This window comes from Vicugna pacos, chromosome 1 (assembly GCF_048564905.1).
Source record: "Vicugna pacos chromosome 1, VicPac4, whole genome shotgun sequence".
Lineage (NCBI taxonomy): Eukaryota > Metazoa > Chordata > Mammalia > Artiodactyla > Camelidae > Vicugna > Vicugna pacos.
In genome coordinates, this window is record NC_132987.1 from 62,969,145 (window position 1) to 62,990,086 (window position 20,942).

At 52.4% G+C, this 20,942-nt stretch overlaps 1 protein-coding gene across 1 annotated transcript in view; it reads left to right on the forward strand.

Annotated features, from left to right (window-relative positions):
- Window positions 1-20,942, forward strand: part of MUC4 (mucin 4, cell surface associated) — a 51,362-nt gene that overhangs the window by 23,531 nt on the left and 6,889 nt on the right. Inside the window, exons 12-35 of the mRNA XM_072970780.1 lie at window positions 124-314; window positions 452-545; window positions 642-770; window positions 976-1,309; window positions 1,844-2,294; window positions 2,738-2,750; window positions 2,848-3,094; window positions 3,170-3,537; window positions 4,144-4,272; window positions 6,083-6,216; window positions 7,122-7,280; window positions 8,009-8,164; window positions 9,232-9,362; window positions 10,896-10,984; window positions 12,324-12,488; window positions 12,671-12,796; window positions 13,571-13,690; window positions 14,069-14,277; window positions 14,771-14,855; window positions 15,323-15,490; window positions 16,037-16,138; window positions 16,526-16,759; window positions 17,862-17,999; window positions 19,451-19,632. Of these exons, the coding sequence (XP_072826881.1) occupies window positions 124-314; window positions 452-545; window positions 642-770; window positions 976-1,309; window positions 1,844-2,294; window positions 2,738-2,750; window positions 2,848-3,094; window positions 3,170-3,537; window positions 4,144-4,272; window positions 6,083-6,216; window positions 7,122-7,280; window positions 8,009-8,164; window positions 9,232-9,362; window positions 10,896-10,984; window positions 12,324-12,488; window positions 12,671-12,796; window positions 13,571-13,690; window positions 14,069-14,277; window positions 14,771-14,855; window positions 15,323-15,490; window positions 16,037-16,138; window positions 16,526-16,759; window positions 17,862-17,999; window positions 19,451-19,632 (4,154 nt within the window). The remainder of the gene's footprint in view (window positions 1-123; window positions 315-451; window positions 546-641; window positions 771-975; window positions 1,310-1,843; window positions 2,295-2,737; window positions 2,751-2,847; window positions 3,095-3,169; window positions 3,538-4,143; window positions 4,273-6,082; window positions 6,217-7,121; window positions 7,281-8,008; window positions 8,165-9,231; window positions 9,363-10,895; window positions 10,985-12,323; window positions 12,489-12,670; window positions 12,797-13,570; window positions 13,691-14,068; window positions 14,278-14,770; window positions 14,856-15,322; window positions 15,491-16,036; window positions 16,139-16,525; window positions 16,760-17,861; window positions 18,000-19,450; window positions 19,633-20,942) is intronic.

Sequence of the window (20,942 nt, forward strand, 5' to 3'; positions counted from 1 at the left end):
GCAACACATCTCCAATGACCTCAAAGACGGTCACGTCACAAAGTTCAGTCGACACCCCCACAGGAAGAACAGGGGAAACATCAAAACCGGTTGCGGGCAGTAACCCTCCAGTCACTTCTGCAGTCTCCACGACAAGGGGACTGGTGGAACAATCAACCTCACCCACTTCCACCACTTCTCGTGAGACAACATCAAAGTCTCCTCAGACCTCCCAGACTCAGAGTCTGGAAACCACCGCAGAGACTCAAGCCAGCACCATCACAGCCGTGAGCACATCAACCCCCTCTTCATCCACAGCGGGACCCAGATCTACAGTGGGCATTTCTCCAGGGACAATTCCTGCAGCTGAGACAACCACGTCATCCCCATCCAGTGTGACCCACACACCCGGGACAACATCTCAGATGCTCACAGCACCAACCTCAACAGGCAGCACTTCATCCCCATCTAGCGTAAGCAGCACATCTCCAGTGACCTCAAAGACAGTCACGTCACAAAGTTCAGTCGACACCCCCACAGGAAGAACAGGGGACACAGCAACGCCGGTAGTGGGCAGTAACCCTCCAGTCACTTCTGCAGTCTCCACGACAAGGGGACTGGTGGAACAATCAACCTCACCCACTTCCACCACTTCTCGTGAGACAACATCAAAGTCTCCTCAGACCTCCCAGACTCAGAGTCTGGAAACCACCGCAGAGACTCAAGACAGCACCATCACAGCCATGAGCACATCAACCCCCTCATCATCCACAGCGGGACCCAGATCTACAGTGGGCATTTCTCCAGGGACAATTCCTGCAGGTGATACAACCACATCATCCCCATCCAGTGTGAGCCACACACCCGGGACAACATCTCAGATGCTCACAGCACCAACCTCAACAGGCAGCACTTCATCCCCATCTAGCGTAAGCAGCACATCTCCAGTGACCTCAAAGACAGTCACGTCACAAAGTTCAGTCGACACCCCCACAGGAAGAACTGGGGACACATCAACGCCGGTAGCGGGCAGTAACCCTCCAGTCACTTCTGCCGTCTCCACGACAATGGGACTGGTGGAACAATCAACCTCACCCACTTCCACCACTTCTCGTGAAACAACATCAACGTCTCCTCAGACCTCCCAGACTCAGAGTCTGGAAACCACCGCAGAGACTCAAGCCAGCACCATCACAGCCGTGAGCACATCAACCCCCTCATCATCCACAGCGGGACCCAGATCTACAGTGGGCATTTCTCCAGGGACAATTCCTGCAGCTGAGACAACCACGTCATCCCCATCCAGTGTGAGCCACACACCCGGGACAACATCACAGATGCTTACAGCACCAACCTCAACAGGCAGCACTTCATCCCCATCTAGCGTAAGCAACACATCTCCAATGACCTCAAAGACGGTCATGTCACAAAGTTCAGTCGACACCCCCACAGGAAGAACAGGGGACACATCAACGCCGGTAGCGGGCAGTAACCCTCCAGTCACTTCTGCAGTCTCCACGACAAGGGGACTGGTGGAACAATCAACCTCACCCACTTCCACCACTTCTCGTGAAACAACATCAACGTCTCCTCAGACCTCCCAGACTCAGAGTCTGGAAACCACCGCAGAGACTCAAGCCAGCACCATCACAGCCGTGAGCACATCAACCCCCTCTTCATCCACAGCGGGACCCAGATCTACAGTGGGCATTTCTCCAGGGACAATTCCTGCAGCTGAGACAACCACGTCATCCCCATCCAGTGTGAGCCACACACCCGGGACAACATCACAGATGCTTACAGCACCAACCTCAACAGGCAGCACTTCATCCCCATCTAGCGTAAGCAACACATCTCCAATGACCTCAAAGACGGTCACGTCACAAAGTTCAGTCGACACCCCCACAGGAAGAACAGGGGAAACATCAAAACCGGTTGCGGGCAGTAACCCTCCAGTCACTTCTGCAGTCTCCACGACAAGGGGACTGGTGGAACAATCAACCTCACCCACTTCCACCACTTCTCGTGAGACAACATCAACGTCTCCTCAGACCTCCCAGACTCAGAGTCTGGAAACCACCGCAGAGACTCAAGCCAGCACCATCACAGCCGTGAGCACATCAACCCCCTCTTCATCCACAGCGGGACCCAGATCTACAGTGGGCATTTCTCCAGGGACAATTCCTGCAGGTGATACAACCACATCATCCCCATCCAGTGTGAGCCACACACCCGGGACAACATCTCAGATGCTCACAGCACCAACCTCAACAGGCAGCACTTCATCCCCATCTAGCGTAAGCAGCACATCTCCAGTGACCTCAAAGACAGTCACGTCACAAAGTTCAGTCGACACCCCCACAGGAAGAACAGGGGACACATCAACGCCGGTAGCGGGCAGTAACCCTCCAGTCACTTCTGCAGTCTCCACGACAAGGGGACTGGTGGAACAATCAACCTCACCCACTTCCACCACTTCTCGTGAGACAACATCAACGTCTCCTCAGACCTCCCAGACTCAGAGTCTGGAAACCACCGCAGAGACTCAAGACAGCACCATCACAGCCATGAGCACATCAACCCCCTCATCATCCACAGCGGGACCCAGATCTACAGTGGGCATTTCTCCAGGGACAATTCCTGCAGGTGATACAACCACATCATCCCCATCCAGTGTGAGCCACACACCCGGGACAACATCACAGATGCTCACAGCACCAACCTCAACAGGCAGCTCTTCATCCCCATCTAGCGTAAGCAGCACATCTCCAGTGACCTCAAAGACAGTCACGTCACAAAGTTCAGTCGACACCCCCACAGGAAGAACTGGGGACACATCAACGCCGGTAGCGGGCAGTAACCCTCCAGTCACTTCTGCCGTCTCCACGACAATGGGACTGGTGGAACAATCAACCTCACCCACTTCCACCACTTCTCGTGAAACAACATCAACGTCTCCTCAGACCTCCCAGACTCAGAGTCTGGAAACCACCGCAGAGACTCAAGCCAGCACCATCACAGCCGTGAGCACATCAACCCCCTCATCATCCACAGCGGGACCGAGATCTACAGTGGGCATTTCTCCAGGGACAATTCCTGCAGCTGAGACAACCACGTCATCCCCATCCAGTGTGAGCCACACACCCGGGACAACATCTCAGATGCTCACAGCACCAACCTCAACAGGCAGAACTTCATCCCCATCTAGCATAAGCAGCACATCTCCAGTGACCTCAAAGACAGTCACGTCACAAAGTTCAGTCGACACCCCCACAGGAAGAACAGGGGACACATCAACGCCGGTAGCGGGCAGTAACCCTCCAGTCACTTCCGCCGTCTCCACGACAAGGGGAGTGGTGGAACAATCAACCTCACCCACTTCCACCACTTCTCGTGAGACAACATCAACGTCTCCTCAGACCTCCCAGACTCAGAGTCTGGAAACCACCGCAGAGACTCAAGCCAGCACCATCACAGCCGTGAGCACATCAACCCCCTCATCATCCACAGCGGGACCGAGATCTACAGTGGGCATTTCTCCAGGGACAATTCCTGCAGGTGAGACAACCACGTCATCCCCATCCAGTGTGACCCACACACCCGGGACAACATCACAGATGCTCACAGCACCAACCTCAACAGGCAGAACTTCATCCCTATCTAGCGTAAGCAACACATCTCCAATGACCTCAAAGACAGTCACGTCACAAAATTCAGTCGACACCCCCACAGGAAGAACAGGGGACACATCAAAACCGGTTGTGGGCAGTAACCCTCCAGTCACTTCTGCAGTCTCCACGACAAGGGGAGTCGTGGAACAATCAACCTCACCCACTTCCAGCGCTTCTCGTGAGATAACGTCAAGGTCTCCTCAGGCCTCTCAGACTCCCAGTATGGAGACCACTGGCAAATCACATAGCAGGGACTTCACTGTAGTCAACCCTTCCACTCTTTCATCATCCGGAAGTGGACATACTTCTTTGGGAGCCGTTCCTCAGGAGACTTTCACTTCTGTTGAAACAAGCGTATCTTCCTCTCTGCCTACTGTACAGCCCTCCACAGAGTCTGCTTTCTCTGATTCCCTGACTTCTGGTAATATGGGAACAACTCTGAGTATATCAAGTTTTTATACTTCCACCATTAATTCTTCATTCTCTCAAGCAGCACCTGGCCCTGCAGTCACCTGGAGCTCTACTGCCCTATTTACAAGTCACCCCACTACTCTGTCTGTTGCCAGCACTTTTCCACCATCTGCAGCATCCTCAAGCTCCACCATAAATACCGAAGCATCAGGTAGGTGGGAACTCTGGCACCTTTGTCTCTTATAGTGGACCATCTGACTCTGTTCAGCCTAGAAGAGTGCTTGGGAGAAGATGGTGAGTTAGCATTGCCAGGCTGGAAGTCAGGTCCACAAGAAGATGAAGTTGGTTTTGGGGGGGGGGGGTCTGGTGGGTGACAAGCTGATCACCTCCTTTGTCCCGGAGAGAACTGCTGATTTGCAGGGGGTGGTTTGAGTGTGACCAGAAGACAATTTTGTAACTGTTTCTTCCAGCTCCTGAAGCCTGTGTCTCTCTTTATCTCTGATACTTCCTGACTGTAAGACCCACTTAGCCTTCTTTCTCTGTCTGTCCAGGAACAACCATAACCTCACTGAGGACAGGCAGCAAGAGAAGCACGACATCACTACCCTCAACAACCTCCCTGAGCCTAACAGCCTCCACTTCTAGGACTTCCACGGGCACCCACTCGACAGCTGCCCTGGGCCCTATCAAGCCTGAGAAAGGTCCGTGGTTCTGTAGAGCTGGGACGGAGAGGTTGGAGTTAGATGGAGATGTTGTAGTTCCGGCAGCTGGATCGGATCTACTGATGAGGGTTCTTGTGGGTAGCTGGGGGAACCAGTTCTGTGGATCTTTCCACCGCTGCATCTGGACCATGGGAAGTCCAGCTACTCTCCGTATCCCCTTGATAAGGGTGAGGTAACTGAGTGCTTTGTCTCAGCCTGCCCGCTCACAGACTCTGCTGTCTCCAATCAGAAGAGCCTTACAGGGGACAATGAGACAGCATCAGAGTTGGGTGCTGATGGCTGGCTTTAGACATGGTCCTGAGCTAGGAACTGGAGATACAGAAATGATCAAGGTGCTGTTTAGCAAGAGACAGATCTGCTGCCTCCATAGGTGCCATTAGAGGACTAAGTCCAGGGTATTGGGTGCACACCTTGGAAGGCTCTCAGGGAATGTTGGCCGGGGAGGGGAGGGGTTCAAGGTGACGAGGGGGCTTCCTGGAAAGCATGAATAGGAGCTGGGAAGAGGAAGTGCCCCAGGAAGGCGGGAGTGCCTGAACAGCTGGAATAAAGGCATGGACGGAAAAAGCAATCTTCGCATTGCATGAGGAGGAAATCCCCAAAGCCTTTGGGGTTGCGGGAAGTAAGGTGAAGAGTGTTGAGAAGCAAGGCTGTGGTGTAAAGGATCTTGAAGACAACAGGCCCAGGGAGGCTGTGGCTAGATTTACACTGATGAACGGTGCTATGGTGACTGGGGTGGAGGATGAAGTTGCTGGAGGCAGCTGCAGGATTCCAAGCAAGACCAGGGGAGGGCGGCCAGTATGGAAAGGAGGAGGCCCTTCTGTGAAATTTTTAGGACAACATTTCTCCAACTGGAGCTCAAGGACCTCTAGGAGGGTCTTATGACAAATTCTAGGGGCTCTTCAACTTTATGTAGAGAAATACCATTGTAGCAAACAAGTCTCATTCTGTGAAATGATCTTTCAGTTACTCATCTTCACTGCATTGGAAAAATGTTGTCTTTTAACCCTTAAAAGAATGATGAGTACCATAACAGGTGCAGAATAATTTGTTGGTATTGTGACAGCAGGACCTGATTTTCTTCAAGCTGGGGAAGGCTGAGAGCACCATTTAAGGGGTAAAGTGAAAAGACGGGTTGAATGCAAGTGGAGAGGCAGAGGGAGGAGCCCTTGATGGCTCTCACTTAGGGAAATAGAGGACAAGAATGAAGGAGTAGCCGGGGGACACTCCCGGGGGACTTCTGCCAGCCCTAATGAAGTCAGGGCCCCTGAGAACTTCCTGCTCTTCTTTGTACCTGTCCAGGAGTTTCCCTCTTCCCCTATGGGCCGACTGCTGGAGACCGGGAGTTTGTCAGGAGGACTGTGGACTTCACCTCACCACTCTTCAAGCCCCAGATCGGCTTCCCCATCGGCTCCTCTCTCCGAGATTCCCTCTACGTGAGTCTCTGGCTGCACCCTCAAGGGCAGGACCCATGACCTGCATTCCATGGGCCTTGCTTCTCTCTGTCTAGGGCTTGGAGATGGTCCTGTGACCGTGACCATGACCGTGACTGAGAGGGAAAATGGAAGCAATACTTTTCAGACACCTACTGTGTCCATGCCGCTGGCTGCATGTGCATGTGCTGTCTTTAATGACAGGGCACCAGCTGAGGGAGATGGGGAGCTGAGCAAGGCCCCCACCCCGCAGGGACAGAGTGCTGTTACCTCCAGTGGAGAGGTCCCAGGGCCCAGTAAACTGTTTTCATGGGCCCTTTTTATGAGTAGGAAGCTCTGCCTGGGAACCTGAGTGTTTGAGGCCGTTCACATTTTCTCTAATTCTTTCCTCGTTCCTCGGTCCAAGTTCCCCACGTCTCCGGGAGGAGAGTTGAACGGCCGTCGTGGCCACTATGGCCCGTGGTAAAGGGGCTGAGTCAGGACACAGAATGAAAGGGCGACACAGGGATGGTGGTGAGGGTATCAGTCTTTTTAGCCCTAAGTGATGTGGCACAAGCTTCAGGGTGGGGTGAGAGGATTTACCCAGAGACTGCTCTGTGCTCTGCTTTGTGATTGGGCTGGTCTACAGACGGCTCTGCCACTGAAGCAGGACAAAACCTACCACCTTTGGAAGGACTTGGGACATGAGGAATGTCCTAAGGGTGAGGAGTATTTGTGTGAGAACTACATGCAGGGGCTCTCCCAGCAGGCAGAGAGGTGGATGAGACCTTCCAGAGGGTGTCGACATAGCTGAAGTTCTACCCAGAGGGGCCCTTGGGGCTCACGCGGCCCAGGAGTTGGCCCGAGGCTGGGATGTTCCCTCCCTTCCTCCCTTCCTGAGTGCTAACTGGACAAACCTTTGTGCTCAGTTCACAGATAATGGCCAGATCATTTTCCCAGAGTACCAGATTTTCTCTGACCCCAACCCTCCTCTTGGAGGCTTTACAGCCCAGGACCCTGTGGCCCTGGTGGCTCCATTCTGGGATGATGCTGATTTCTCCAGCCACCAGGGAACCATATTTTACCAGGTGAGCCTTTCAAAGCTCAGGGTCCTCCAGCCACCAGCAAGGAGAGACAAAGGGCTGTGCAGAGGGCCTTGCAAGTATGACGGCTGTCAGAGCCTGGGCTCAGTATGGGCGGGGATTGAAACTTAACTATGAGGGTGGGGAGGAAGCAGGTTAGGACACAACCATGGAAAGACCTGCAGGAGACAGTGATGGGGGCTGGTGATCCATCATTTGATTTTAGAGTGAGATTGTAGGGGGTCTGTCCCAGAAAGCCTGAGTCAAGTGAAGCCCCTGCATGTGCTCCCGCATTGGGTTAATGATTCCATTCTGTGGGAGCTATTCACATTGTGAAAGCTACCGCAGGTGGATATGGATCGTGCCCCCACCTCAGATGAGGCACTGTAAAAGGTCCAAAGATGGAGAAACACACACCTGTCCTCAAGGAGCCTCCAGTCGGATACAGGGAGGTACAGATGGGCGCAGGTGTTCACAAAGTCCAAGCCAGTTTGTGCTAAGAGATGCAGAAGTTCAGGTCCAGAAAACTTGGGTTTCTGGGCCTTGAGTCACCACTCCACACGCCCTAGGCTTCCCAGAATTTGAATTGACCTTAAGGTCAGAGGAACTAACTGAAAATGTAGGCCCAGGACGGGGAAGGATGGGAGACAGGGGTGGACTAAAGTGAGCAGGATCACCAGGCAGACAGTGCGGGGTCTCTCGTTTCCTTGTCCGTATCTGCCTTCTTCTCCTAGGAATATGAGACACTGTATGATGAATACAACCCACTAGTGCAGGGGGTGGAGTCTCAGATTAAAATGTTGACAGACGCCTGGATCTACAAAGCCAAGTGGACGCTAAAGGTCACGTGGGTCCGTGCCCCCGCCTATCCTGCCTGGAGGACCTTCGGGGTAAGTGGACCAGTGGGCAGCTTCCTGTGAGCAACCTGGAAGTCAGGCATCCTAGAATCCTACGTGAGGCCTCCTCTTCTAAAATCCTCTTTGACTCAAGGACAGATTGGTGATTATAGCACTGCCCTCCCCACTCACCCCCCAACCCCCAACCTCCCACCCCCACCCCTCCTCCTCCAGCACCCCAGCCCATTTGCTGAGCTCTCACCCTGTACCAGGTGTGCCTCTGCTTACACGACCTCATAGCAGCCCAGAGCACTGGGTATTAGGAGGTTGAAATGTAGGACATGGAAATTTTGTGAGTCAAAAATGGCTGGCTATTGGCAGTTTTATATGGTTCAACCTGATACTGTTATCCATGTATCAGAGATGAGGAAGATGATGGTTAGAGAAGTTAAGCAACTTGCTCAAGGTCACCCAGCTAGCAAATGACAAAGCCAGAGGTTTCTCTGACCCCACCCTCTGGCTCTCGACCAAAACGCAGCCAATGTAATTGGGCATACCACAGCCCCCTGGTCTTCCCTCTGGCAGTCACAGAGTGCTTCCTTGTGTCTGGTCTGAAGTCACTTGTTGCTCAGTTGGCTCAGCAACTTACCTACTCTGGACAAGCACAGTGCTTGGCACTCGCCTTCAGAGACCCTCAAGCCTCAGCGGCCGTGGTCCTCCTTGCTACTTAGGTTGAGAGGACACTTGGACAATATCCTTAGCTATCCCTGAGGAAGCTCCTCGGGCCTCACCCAGCTCTCTGGCACCTTGGCTAATCTCTCAGTTTGCTGAAGCTTTGCCATACAAACCCCTTCCAACTGGACTCTAACCCAGAGTCCTTTACCTCCCCTACCCCGGAAAGAAGTCACAAAGAAGGCAAATCCACCATGACGGGTGCTTTAACACCCAGGGTGAAAGCTGCCTGCGCAGTCCCTAACTTACCAGTATTTCAAGCCCAAGCCTTTGCCCTGGGTAGGTCACGAAGAGGTGGCGTGGGTGTCAGGCCCGGGGTGTGGGCTGGATGGTGGGACATCCCAGATCTCTCACAAACATCTGTATGTGTGTCTCTAACCAATCCCTAGACCAACACCTACCAGGCCATCCTTTCCACAGACGGGAGCAGGTCCTACGCCCTGTTTCTCTACCAAAGCGGTGGGATGCAGTGGGATGTGACCCAGCGCCCAGGCAACCCCGTCCTCATGGGCTTCACCAGGTAGGCCAGGGAGGGGCTGTCAGCACTGAGTGGATACTAGGAAGCGGTGCAGAGCAGGGGTTTCGCTGCACACATGTTCACATCCCCCAGGATGAGGCGCAAACCTCCTTGCCAATGCTGCTGACTTGCGCTGACTTGACTTCCCGCTTCTTGCCGTTTCACATTAAAAGATCCCTATTAACTCTGCCATTCCTATCCCAGTTTCCGTGCATGGTGATAATAATTCCCACAGTTTTGACTTCTCGGATTTCCACAGACATTAGCTGACCTCTTTTAACTTCTCAAAAACCATCATAACAGCAGCCAACATTTAGTACGCCAAGTGCTTAATATGCATAATTGTATTTGATCATCACAACAACTCCATGAAAGAGAGAGTGTTAATCACCCATTCTGCAGATAAAGGAACTGAGGTACATACAGACGAGTAATTGCTCAGAGTCACAGAGCTAGAAAATGGCAAAGCAGGAATTTGAACCCAAAATATGAGGCTGAAACCTTCCTGACTTCTGACGGGCTGAGAATTAACCCCTCACACAGGGGCACCAACAGCTTGTGTAAGGCTGGGGCAAAGACGGAGAGCAGAGGGGTGGATAGGGCTTGGGTGGGGACGTAGGTTCCCAAGTGTGGAGGTGTCTCGGTCTCTGACACAGCAGTTCTCAACCATGGTACTTGTGCAATCGGTTGTGAAGTTCCCATGTAATTTGTTACTGGTAATTAACGTGCTGCAAATGTTTTTCTCTTAGAGTGTGTACTGGATGGCCCCTATAATTATGTTGCTTTCACTTGTTTTTCAATGTGCCCTGAAGGAGAAAGGGGTGGAATTATCCAACAAGCTAGGAATTTCACACCATTCTGAGTGCACTCACAGAAGGTGTCACATCCCTGTGCGTCATCTGCCCTGTGTCAGAGGCGGGCGGGGATGGCGCATCCATGGCACCCGTCCTCACTCAGTCCTGAGGGATTTACTAATGTTACTGCATCCGATCTTCACAATGCTGTGAGGTAGAGGCTACTGCGACCCCTTTCACACAGAGGTGAACACTAAGAACCGAAGAGGTTAAGTAACTTGCCCATGGCCACCAAGCTACCAAGTGCTGCAATGGGAAACTGAACCCATAACTGCCTAGCTCAGCAGATCGGCTCTTAGCCCTCACAACCAGCTGTCCCCTACAGAGCCCCCTCTCCAGCCCCTAGGTGAAGGGAACCTACCAGGAAGGAGGCCTGACCTGTTGTTTTCACACCCTGCCCATAACCGGCTTCCTGCAGTTAGCCATCGGATGTGGAATAAATTCGAGCCTCCTAACTCCTGACCCTTCCGTCTCTTCCCTTCTCCTGCTTAGTGTCGGGAGTCAGTGGTTCTAGCTGGCGGACTGACCAACTGTCAGAATAACTGATTGACCAGCTGATAACTAATGACTAGCTGGAATGAGTGAGGGACTGGCTGGCTGACCAGCTGGATGAATGGATAACTTGCCGACAGTGGGGAAAGACTGTGTGACAGAGGCCAAAGCTTCTTTCCTTTGTCCGCAGTGGAGATGGATATTTCGAAAACAGCCCACTGACATTCCAACCACTATGGGAGAGGTATCGTCCAGACCAGTTCCTGGATTCCAACTCAGGTAAAAACGCCACCTTACTACACTCGAGGAACCAAGTCCTCTTCTGTCTCCCACTCCGTAGGCAATGACAGTCCTGGGGGCAGCTCCCTTGCATATCCACCATCCCAAAGTGTGTTTCCAGCACCACCTAACCTCCTGCAGGTGTAATCCGGACTTGGCGCTGCCCAGGGAGCAGTGTATCTCTTGTGTCCACATACAGGGCAGTCTCAGCTGGGGCTGTGTCCTCCCTGGGATGACCCGAACTTGGGAGGGCTATCAGTGGGCCCAGATCCTTGAAGTAAGGACAGGGTGTGGCAGGAGGTGGGATGTGAATGGGCAGTTAGGACCATTCTCCAAGTGTCTTGTCCCAGAGCTGGAATGAGAGCCCAGATGAGATCCCTTAAGGGAATCTACTAAGAGGAGATCCAGGGCTCTGACATCCACTCGGTCATCACTTATTGAGTACCTGCTGTGTGCTGGACACTGTGCAAAGAGCCAGGAATATGAAAAAAAATGAAAAAGACCGACTATGTTTGCTCTCAAAGAGCTCTTATTCCGGTAAGAAGGCCAGTACTTCAGGCCCCATGGGCCTCTTCCGTACTTTCCGGTGGCCCCAAAGGGGAAAGAATTACAGTTTCCAAAATGTGATAGAACAGGGGACGTTTTAACATTAGAAATTAGCCATGTAAATTGTGAAGCATAAATCCAATTTTATTTGTTCTGTGGCAAGAACTTCTGGAAGCTAAGTCAAATCATGGGTGCCATCTTGTGGAGAAAGCTGTCGTTTCAGATTAAGGCCCTTCTATCAAGATGCATCTGCTTGTGATGTAGAGGGTGCAGTGTGATTTTGTGTGTGTGTGTGTGTGTGTGTGTGTGTGTGTATTTGAGGAAAGTATCCCATGTGTTTCCTCTGTACCAGGCCATTGAGAAGATACACAAACAGATAATCATAAACAATGATTATTCTTTTCAAAACCCTATCAAATTGTAGTTATCTTGAGAATTTCTTCTTTTGTGTGGAAGCAGGGTCAAAATCGAATACATTATGGCCTGTTGTATTTCACTGGGCTCTGGAGTCTAGAGTCAGGGTTTGACTCTGAGTTGGGTACAGATGAGGCCTCCCTGCCCAGCACTTGTCCAGGGTTTCACCCTACGATCCAAGCTTTGAGATTTTGGAGGTCATTTAAAGCGGCCTGTAGGGAGGAGTTACTACCAGTCTGAACTGGGCCCATCCCTGGAAGAGCTGTTCAGAGCTGGGGGAGTGACATACAGAGGGGCACTTATGAGTTGTGCTTGTCCCTAAAGCTAACACAGAGCCTGTGGCCTCAGGCCCCGGAATAACCCTTCCTCTGCTCCCCAGGCCTCCGAGGGCTGCAGGTCTACAAGCTACACAGGAAAGAAAAGCCCAACCACCGTCTCAGGTGCCTGCAGTCATTGAAGAGACAGCCTCAGGGGCCCAGCCTCTCCTGCCCTTGCTCCTGGCAGCAGGGACTGTGGGACTTAAGATTCCAGCCCATCAACATAGGTGACACCCCCTTCCTGTCTCTTATGTCACCCTCTGGCCCCCACAGACCCACCCACCCTCTCTCTGACCACACCTGACCTGTCCCTTCTAGGACCCCCTCGGTTCCTCCCCAGAAGCACCCCCACCCCATTGTACCACCCCCCACAGGCACCCTGGGCCTGAGTACGTCTGGCTTGTTGCAGGCTGGTGGTATGCCGGCAGCAGCCAGCTGTGCAGCTTCTCCTCCTGGCGTGGGGGCGTCTGCTGCAGCTACGGGCGCTGGGGAGAGCTTCTCGAAGGCTGGAGTGTGCAGAGTCCTTGGCAGTTTGGTACGTGTGTCCACCAAGCTCTCAACCCCGCCTTTTCTGGAGCTTTCTGTTCTTCCCTGTCAGAGCCCAGCCTGGGCTCCATGCCAGCTGTGGGAGCTGCAGAATGAGGCCTCTCGTCCCCATTTCCTCCCCGCTACTACCCATCTCTGACCCTCAATTTCCTGATCTTGTAACATTAGGAAGTTTCCAACTTCCCTTTCAGCTGGCATCTTAGGGATTTACAACTGAGTTCCTCTTGCTCCATCTCCACCTGGCTCATAGCCCCAGCCCAGAATGGGGGCATCTTTCTAGGAAAGGGGAGGGGACCTGGTCTGACCCTGTCCATCCGGACCCAGATTAGCAGGCTGTATGGGGGAAGACGTGGAGTCATCTCCCACAGATACCCTCCAAAGGAGCTAGAAAGCACAGGGTTGGGGGGCCAAAGTGTGTCTGCCCCCATCCTCTTCCCTGTAATCGCAGCAGCCTCCTTAGTCCCCAGACCACCAGCCATGACTTCTCACTCTCAGCACTTTGAGAGCTGTGGGACTCAGCACCCCACCCTTCAAGAAAGGAAGGACCCTGTGCCCGGCCCATCGGGAGCTTTGCTGCTTATGGCTCTGACAAGTCAGAAAAGGGGACTGGTCAATGGTCCAAGGTCGTTGCACAGGGCAGGATCTGAAGTGAGGTGCCCCTGATTCCCAAGCCATGCCAGTGCTGCCCGTGTCATCCTGCCCAAACCTCCCAGCTGGGGTCTGCACGTCCTCCACCTCCCTCAACAAGCTCCCTTCCCCACAGACCAAGAACTGGAGGCTCAGAACTGGTGCTGCCGCTTCAACGACAAGCCCTCCTTTTGCGCCCTGTACCAGCTAAGGCGGCCCCGCATTGGCTGTTCTGGGTACCAGCCCCCGAGGCCCGGTGAGGCTGCTGGAGCTTGGCCCTGGGGCAGGGCCAAGGTGGAAGATCTGGCAGGGGAAGGGGGAGAAAGCCTCTTGGGGTCTGGACCAGGGTGGCACAAGCTTCCTGGGGCAGGGCTGTGGCCACAAAGGAAGATGGACATGGTTCCATTGTGCAGAGATAGCAAACAAGGGACTTTACACATGTCCTTGAGGGAAGGGGAGATAATGAGAGGTGGGTGGGGGGCACACAATGCAAGGGAGCTTCCGGACTGTTCTAGGCTCCATGAGCACCTCCCCAGGCTGGAGTCTCCCAGGCAAACACCCTGCCTGGGGGCAGTGAGAAATCCTAGCCCCTTCCCTGGTCTGCCATGCCAATGTGGTGCCTTCTTTTTTCCAGCCTGGATGTTCGGGGACCCCCACATCACTACCTTGGATGGTGCCAATTACACCTTCAATGGGCTGGGGGATTTCCTGCTGGTCCAGGCCCAGGACAGAAACTCCTCCTTCATGCTGCAGGGCCGCACTGCCCAGACGGGCTCAGCACAGGCCACCAACTTCATTGCCTTTGCTGCTAAATACAGCTCCAGCAGACTGGACCCCATCACGGTGAGGGGGGTGGCACTCCCCTCCCAGAGCACCTTCAGCTCCGGGAACTTTGGCTGGAATTTGAGGCCCAGGAGGAGACTGAGGAGGAAGAAGGGAAGGGGGCAGGAGGGAAGGAGGCTGCATCCTGCCAGCACAGTGTTTGAGTCAACCCTGAGACAGACGCAGGATTGGGGTCCTGGCTCCACCAGCTGTGTGACTGAAGAAATGACTTAACCTCTGGTGCCTCGTTTTTCTGATAGTAAAATGGGGATAATAATATACCTGCCTCACAGGGCTGTTATGAGATTTAAAAGCTAATCTAAGAAATGTGCCCAGCTCAGAGCCTGGCGGGTGCTAAGCGCCCCGCACACGGTAGCTAGATCACCTTGTATCATCTTCCCATCACCCTCACCTTCGTCCAAGGCCCAGGCTCTACACTCTCCTCGCAGCCTCCTTCCTTGGCCTCTGGGCCCTCCTGCAGGTCGGGCTTAGGCCTCCACCAATTCCTTTCCAGGTTCAATGGCTCCTTGAGCCCAATGACACAATCCATGTTCGGCTCAACAACCAGAATGTAACGACCACTCGAGAAGGAGCAGAAGGTAGGCTGGGGACAGCCATCAGCAGCCCTCTCCTGCTTCCCTGGGTCAAGGTCAGAGTCAGTGGGGTGCCTGGCATGGGGGAGCAGGGTGCAGGGGTGGAGAGGCAGCAGCATTGTGGCAGAACAGAGAGGTCACCAGCCCTGCATCCCTCCAGCAGCTATGCCTGAGCAGTTTCTTCACCAGAGCAGAGCATCAAACTTGCCCTCTTCACTTCTCTCCTTCCTCTGGGTCTGTGTGTGACAGCCTCTTGGTGGCAGCCCCGTCCTCAGTCCCCAGGGAGAAGTGGATGGGGTGTGCTGTGAGGATGTCCTGTGGGTATGGTTTCAGGCCGCTGGATGGAGTAGGACCCTGAAGGATGTCTCCCAGCCACTCTCAGTCTCCTCTGCATCTTGAACCTTCATTACTGCCAGTCTTGGGCCTCCAGAGCTCCAGATGGTTGCTTCCTCATCTGTCTCCCCACATTCTAGGCCAGGTGATAGTCAACACCACTGGAGTCATAATGACCCGCAATGGCTCCATGGTGTCAGCCAGCTTCGATGGGACAGTGACCGTCTCAGTGATTGCTCTCTCCAACATCCTCCATGCCTCCTGCAGCCTCCCAGAGGAGTACCAGAACCACACAGAGGGCCTCATGGGTAAGGAGCAGGCAGAAGCCTGACTCTGCAACAGGCGCTCAGGTCTCCAGCCCACAGCAGCTCCCCATCCCGTGGGCCAGCGGACCTCCCAGATGGGGCTTCCTTTCTCAGCCTCCTTGGAGTGGAGCCCTGGGACGATACTGAGCTCAGGAAAGGAGGAGGCACCTCTTCAGCTACCTTTGAAGCTCACTTCCCGTCCTCCTGAAGCTCTGGTTCCAGGGCAACCAAGGGGCATCAAGGATGGGCTCTGGGGAGTGTGGGTCCAGCAGCTCCCTTCTGGTTTCGCACCTCCCCACCCTCCTTCCACCCCCAACATTCCTTCTCCATTCCCTCCTTCATTTTCTTCTTCCCTAAAGCTGAGGGGTGGGCTCTGGGCTCATAGTCCTTTCTCCTTCTCCTGGATAACTGAACCAAGAACACATGCAACTGGCAAAGGCTCCCCAGGCTCCCTTCTCCTCCCTACATCTCCATATGACCCGCTGGATGCTCCCCAGGGAAGGGGAGGGTCACAGTTCCAGGGTGGCCAACTCCTGCTCTGTCCCTCAGGGTTCTGGAACGGCAACCCACATGACGACTTCAGGATGCCCAATGGCTCCACCATTGCCTTGGGGAGCACTGAGGAGACACTTTTTCACTATGGAATGACCTGTGAGTCTGGGCCTCAGAGTCCTCGGGCAGATGGGGCAGGGCCAGGATAAGGGAAGCTGCTGCACTGCCTCCCTCAGTCCTGTGGGAACCGGACCTCTGTCCTGTGTGAGGGAGGGATGGAAAGGCCAGGAAGAGACCTGAAGATTCTGGTGCCACCTCAGATTTGTCCGCTCCACCCTCAACCCACCTGAGTCCCTCTATCTGGAAGAGAAGAAGTGGGTGGCCCTCACTCACTAGAGCAGGCATTTCCAATCTCAGAAGCTGGAAGTCACTCTGTCCCTCCATGTCCCCATCCACCCCTCAAACCATACAACATGAGGATAAGGAGTGGACAAGAAAGAAATATAACTAAATGGTCCCGCCACCATCACACCTCATGTGTTTTAGGGGAAATCAATGGAACAAGCCTCCTTGGCAAGAGGAATGATCATTTGCCTTCCAACTTCACCCCTGTGTTCCTTTCACAACTGCGGGAAAATAAATCCTTGAATGGAAATTTGACCTCCCAGTGTAATGGAGATGAACAATGCATCTATGACGCCCTGGCCACACAAAATGTGGAACTTGGACAACACACTGGGATGCTCTTTAAAGTTTACCAGCAGATGAACTCCACCCTGAGTAAGTGGTGGGGCCCGGGGAGGCCTGTGCTGAGTTACGGAGCAGATGAGGAGCCCCTGCTTCCACGACACTCCTTAAAACTACACATTTTTCAAATTTAACAGTTTCTTTTTCTCATGTTATTCCTCTGTTCCAACCCTCCCATGACCCACAGCTCATTCTGTCCTTATGTCAACCTTCAAAGTCATTCCAATCTGGCCCCATTGCCTCTCCAAACTCTTCTAGTGTTCTCGCCTCACTCCCTCCATTCCAGCCCCACTGGTTTCTTTCTTCTTCAGACACGCCAGGCTCACTCCCAACTCCGAGACTCTGCATGTGCTATTCTCTGCCTGGAACGCCTGCCCCTAGACAGCCACGGGCCTGCCCCTCACCTCCTTTGAGTCTCTGTTCAAATGTCACCTTCTCAGCGATGCCTTTCTTGGCTAGCCTGTCTAAAATTTCATGTTCACCACACTTCCTATTTTCCTTCCCTGCTCAATTTTTTTTCTCCTTAACATGTATAACTATCTAACACATTTTCAAATTTTCATCGGTATCTTTCTTATTTGTTCATTGCTGTGTTCTTACCTCCAAGAACAGTGCCAGTCGTAGAGTAGGTGACAATAAATATTTGTTGAGTGACTGAATGAATAAATGGATGAATCAAAAATGAAATGGAAATAGCAGGGCTCCAAAACACAGGGACCGGTGAAAGGGCTTCACCCCTCTCTATTTCCTGACAAATGCAATGCCCGTGAGATATGACCCTTGTGGTTTTTGGCCCTCTTCTGAAGGTAAAACTCTGCATTGGTCTCAACAACCCTGTCCTCTGGTTCACTTCATACCATGCCCAGCATGGCATTCTGATCAGGAAAGAACTTGAAATAAACCCTGTTTGGGGAGAAAATAAAAGGGAACAAAGATTTGGCCTGGTGGGCAATACAACCGCAGCCTGATTTGCGTAGGTTTGAGAGCAGTTACACAGGATAATTCCTGCTTCTGGAGGTGGGTCACAGCCCTGGGAATGCCTCTTACAAGCCAGAGGACTAGAGAAAGAGAGAGGAGGCCCAGAAGGCAAGAGAGTATCCTGCCTCAGACCCCGAATCCCTTCTTTGTGTCTCAGATCAGTACCCGCCCCCTATCGAGGGTTTTCAGGAGCTGAAAGCCTTCACCGGACAGACCATGCTGGTTAATTACACCAGCAGTGCTGAGAACGTCACATTCACGCTCAGAAACAACAGCGCTGACTTCAAGCTCTTTGGTAAGAATGCTTGACTGGGGCCATAGCTGATGAGGTCAGAGTCAAGCTTTGGGTAATTTTGCATTTATACCCTGTGCAACTTCATGTCATTTTTCCACTGGAATACCCAGGACCAACATTTCTAGGAATTATTCCTATAATTTGGATAGATGGCCCCTAGGGACTAGCAGTGATGGGCTTATGATGATTTTACCAGCTAACCCTGGTGACTCTGGGCCCATGCAACTGATTCAAAGATCATTTCATCTACTAGTTTCCGGCCCTTTGGCTAAGATCCAGTGTAAAGATCATTTCATCTCAATCTTATAAAATGCAATCATCTTTAATCATCTTTATGCAATCACCAAATTATTAAATATAACAATTAACAAAGGCTAATTTAAAACACTTTCATATCTATTAAAAGAAGGATATCATATAGAACAAGATTTAAAAACTATAAATACCTTCGTTCAGTACATTCTCACGTGTTTACCTAATTTTGCACCTCCTTGAAAGCTTCAACTTTTCCTGTCAGTAATGGTGTGGAGACCCCAGGCCTGGACCCTGATCTGGGTTAAGAGTCAAAGCCCACAGGAGGCAACCTGCTTTCTGTTGCCAACACTAATTAAGCTGGTGACTGTACTTTGCTAAATCAAAGCCCTTAGGGACCTCATTCTGAGCTCTGAGCACTTCTCTGACTCATTTCCTTTCTCTGTGCTTAAGAAAGGACTACTTTGCCTGCATCCTGTTGCTCCACGTGGCGTCCTCCCAGGTGCCCAGTCAATGGCAGCAGATTTTCTCCTCCACTGGGCTCCTATCCTGAAGAGTGACGGCCTGGGAATTACTCTTATCTGTTCCCTACTATCTGCTCCTCTCAACCTATTGTTTCCAGGAGACTTCCCTATTTTCTTGCACAACATAAGGCAGGTTTGATCAGAAGAGTCCTCATTGATATGCAGCAGTGTTTCACTGTAGTCTGGTGTCTGAAGGTGGCTAGTGAAAGGTCCAGGAAATGAGAGCAGTGGGTGAGAAATCAGGGCAAGGGATGGGGCTGCCAGGACGCTGGAGTCATTTTCTTCTTCTCTGCAGAAGACCTGCCAAGTAGCCTGGGGAAGTGTTGGGAGCATCCTGGCCTTCATCCTCCATTACCCTTAAATGTCCTGTCCTTTGGCCCAGGCAGGGTGACCCTTTGGGGTCCCTTCAGAGGGGCAACTGCCTTCCCCTCTGTGGAGCCCCACCTTAGAATCCCTTAGTTGGGCTGGTGCCACCTCCAGCTTGGGGCATGCTCAGGAGGATCACTCGAGGAAGCCAGTATTGCTGAAAGAAATGGTTGATAAGATTGGACAAGTGGTCTGGGGAGGTGGAGAGGAGTCCAGCCTCAGCACTTGGGGTATTAGATGCCAGGATGTGTCAGACAGCAGGGCAGATGTGACTCCCCACTCTCAACAATCTTGTCTTCCCTGGGGCAGAGAATGGGACACTGCTATGGACACCAAAGCTGCTGGAACCATTTACTCTGGAGATTCTAGCAAGAAGTGCCAAGGACGGCTTGTCATCTGTGCTCAAGCCAAGGACTGTGGTCTGTGCTTGCAAGGCAAAGAGCCAGTGCTTATACAACCAGACCAGCTGGGTGGGCAATTCCTCCCTGGAGGTGAGTGTTAGAGAAGGATGGGGAGGGAGCTTCCGTGTTGAGGGGAAAGGAAGTGGAAATTGAAGGGATGTTGTCATTGAATGCCTGTGATAATGTGTGTATCGGGAGGTGGGTGGAGCTGTAGTAGGAGAGGGGGGCTGATACCAATCTTGGGCCACAAACTTGCAAGTATAAGAAATAGAACTTTCTTTACTGCTTATAGCTCAACTGAATTTTTCTCTCTCAGCCCCTATTCAGTCAGGCCTGCAGGAAACTTCCACCTCAGCCTTTCTTAGAGTTGCCCAGTGGTTCCCAGCTCCATGTTCTGGAACAGGACACTGAAGCATGGAGTGGGAAGGTGCCCTTGTGGTCACTGGGCCTGGGTCTACATGGACCACAATCTCCATGCTCCCTCCCTTCAGACTGAGGGAGGCACTCTGTGGCTCTGGTGCCTTTGCTCAGACACAGGAGACCTTCTGTACAGTGGCTTAGGGTCCCATCAGCCTAGAAGCACTGCACGGCCATTCCTTTGAGGCCTCATCCTCACGGTGTTGAGAAGAGAGGTACAGCTCTCCTCTGATCTTGGCACCCCGGAAACTCTTTTTCTGTCCCTTTCTCTATCTTCCTCCAACTGAAAGAAGCATCTCTTTCGCAGTTTGGAGAAAATCCTTCTCCATTCAAGTTTCTAGCCAAAATATTTGGCCTAAATCCATGAATCTGGTGCCATCCGCATTTAAAAAAATTTTTTTTTGTTTTATTTGTAAAGGGGGAGCCAGAAAGGAAAACGTTTGGCTGGCAATACCCCACCACTTCCTTCACCCCTTACACACACACCCCAGTCCTGAAGCATGAGCAGAGAATTCCTGCTTGAAAGGGACAGGGGTAGGGGAGTCCAGGAAGAGAAAAAAAAATGGGGGGAAAAGGGATTAAAATCAATACATTATTCTAGATATCCCAAGATATCCAGTCTTGGAAGTAGAAATTGTTGAAGGGTTCCGTTGCAAGGAGCTTTCCAGAGTCATCGCCGTAGGGGAGAAAAGAAAGACCAGGAGTGTGATGAGGTTTCTGGCACAGTTCTCCCCTGTGCCCTGGTTCTGGTGACTGTGGGCTCTCACGCTTAGCAGCGAGCCTCTGTCTTCTTGGTTGGGAGTCAGCAAGGGAAGGGAGAACGGGAAGCTGCAACTTACATGGGGTCCAGTTTTCCAAGGGTAGTAGAATGTTTGTTTATTTAGCCCCCATCTTACTCTAGAAGGGATTTCAGGCAAGGAGATAAGATGTGAGAGGGAAGAGGCTGAGATCCCAGGCAAGGACCAGGCAGAGGGCTCAGGGCA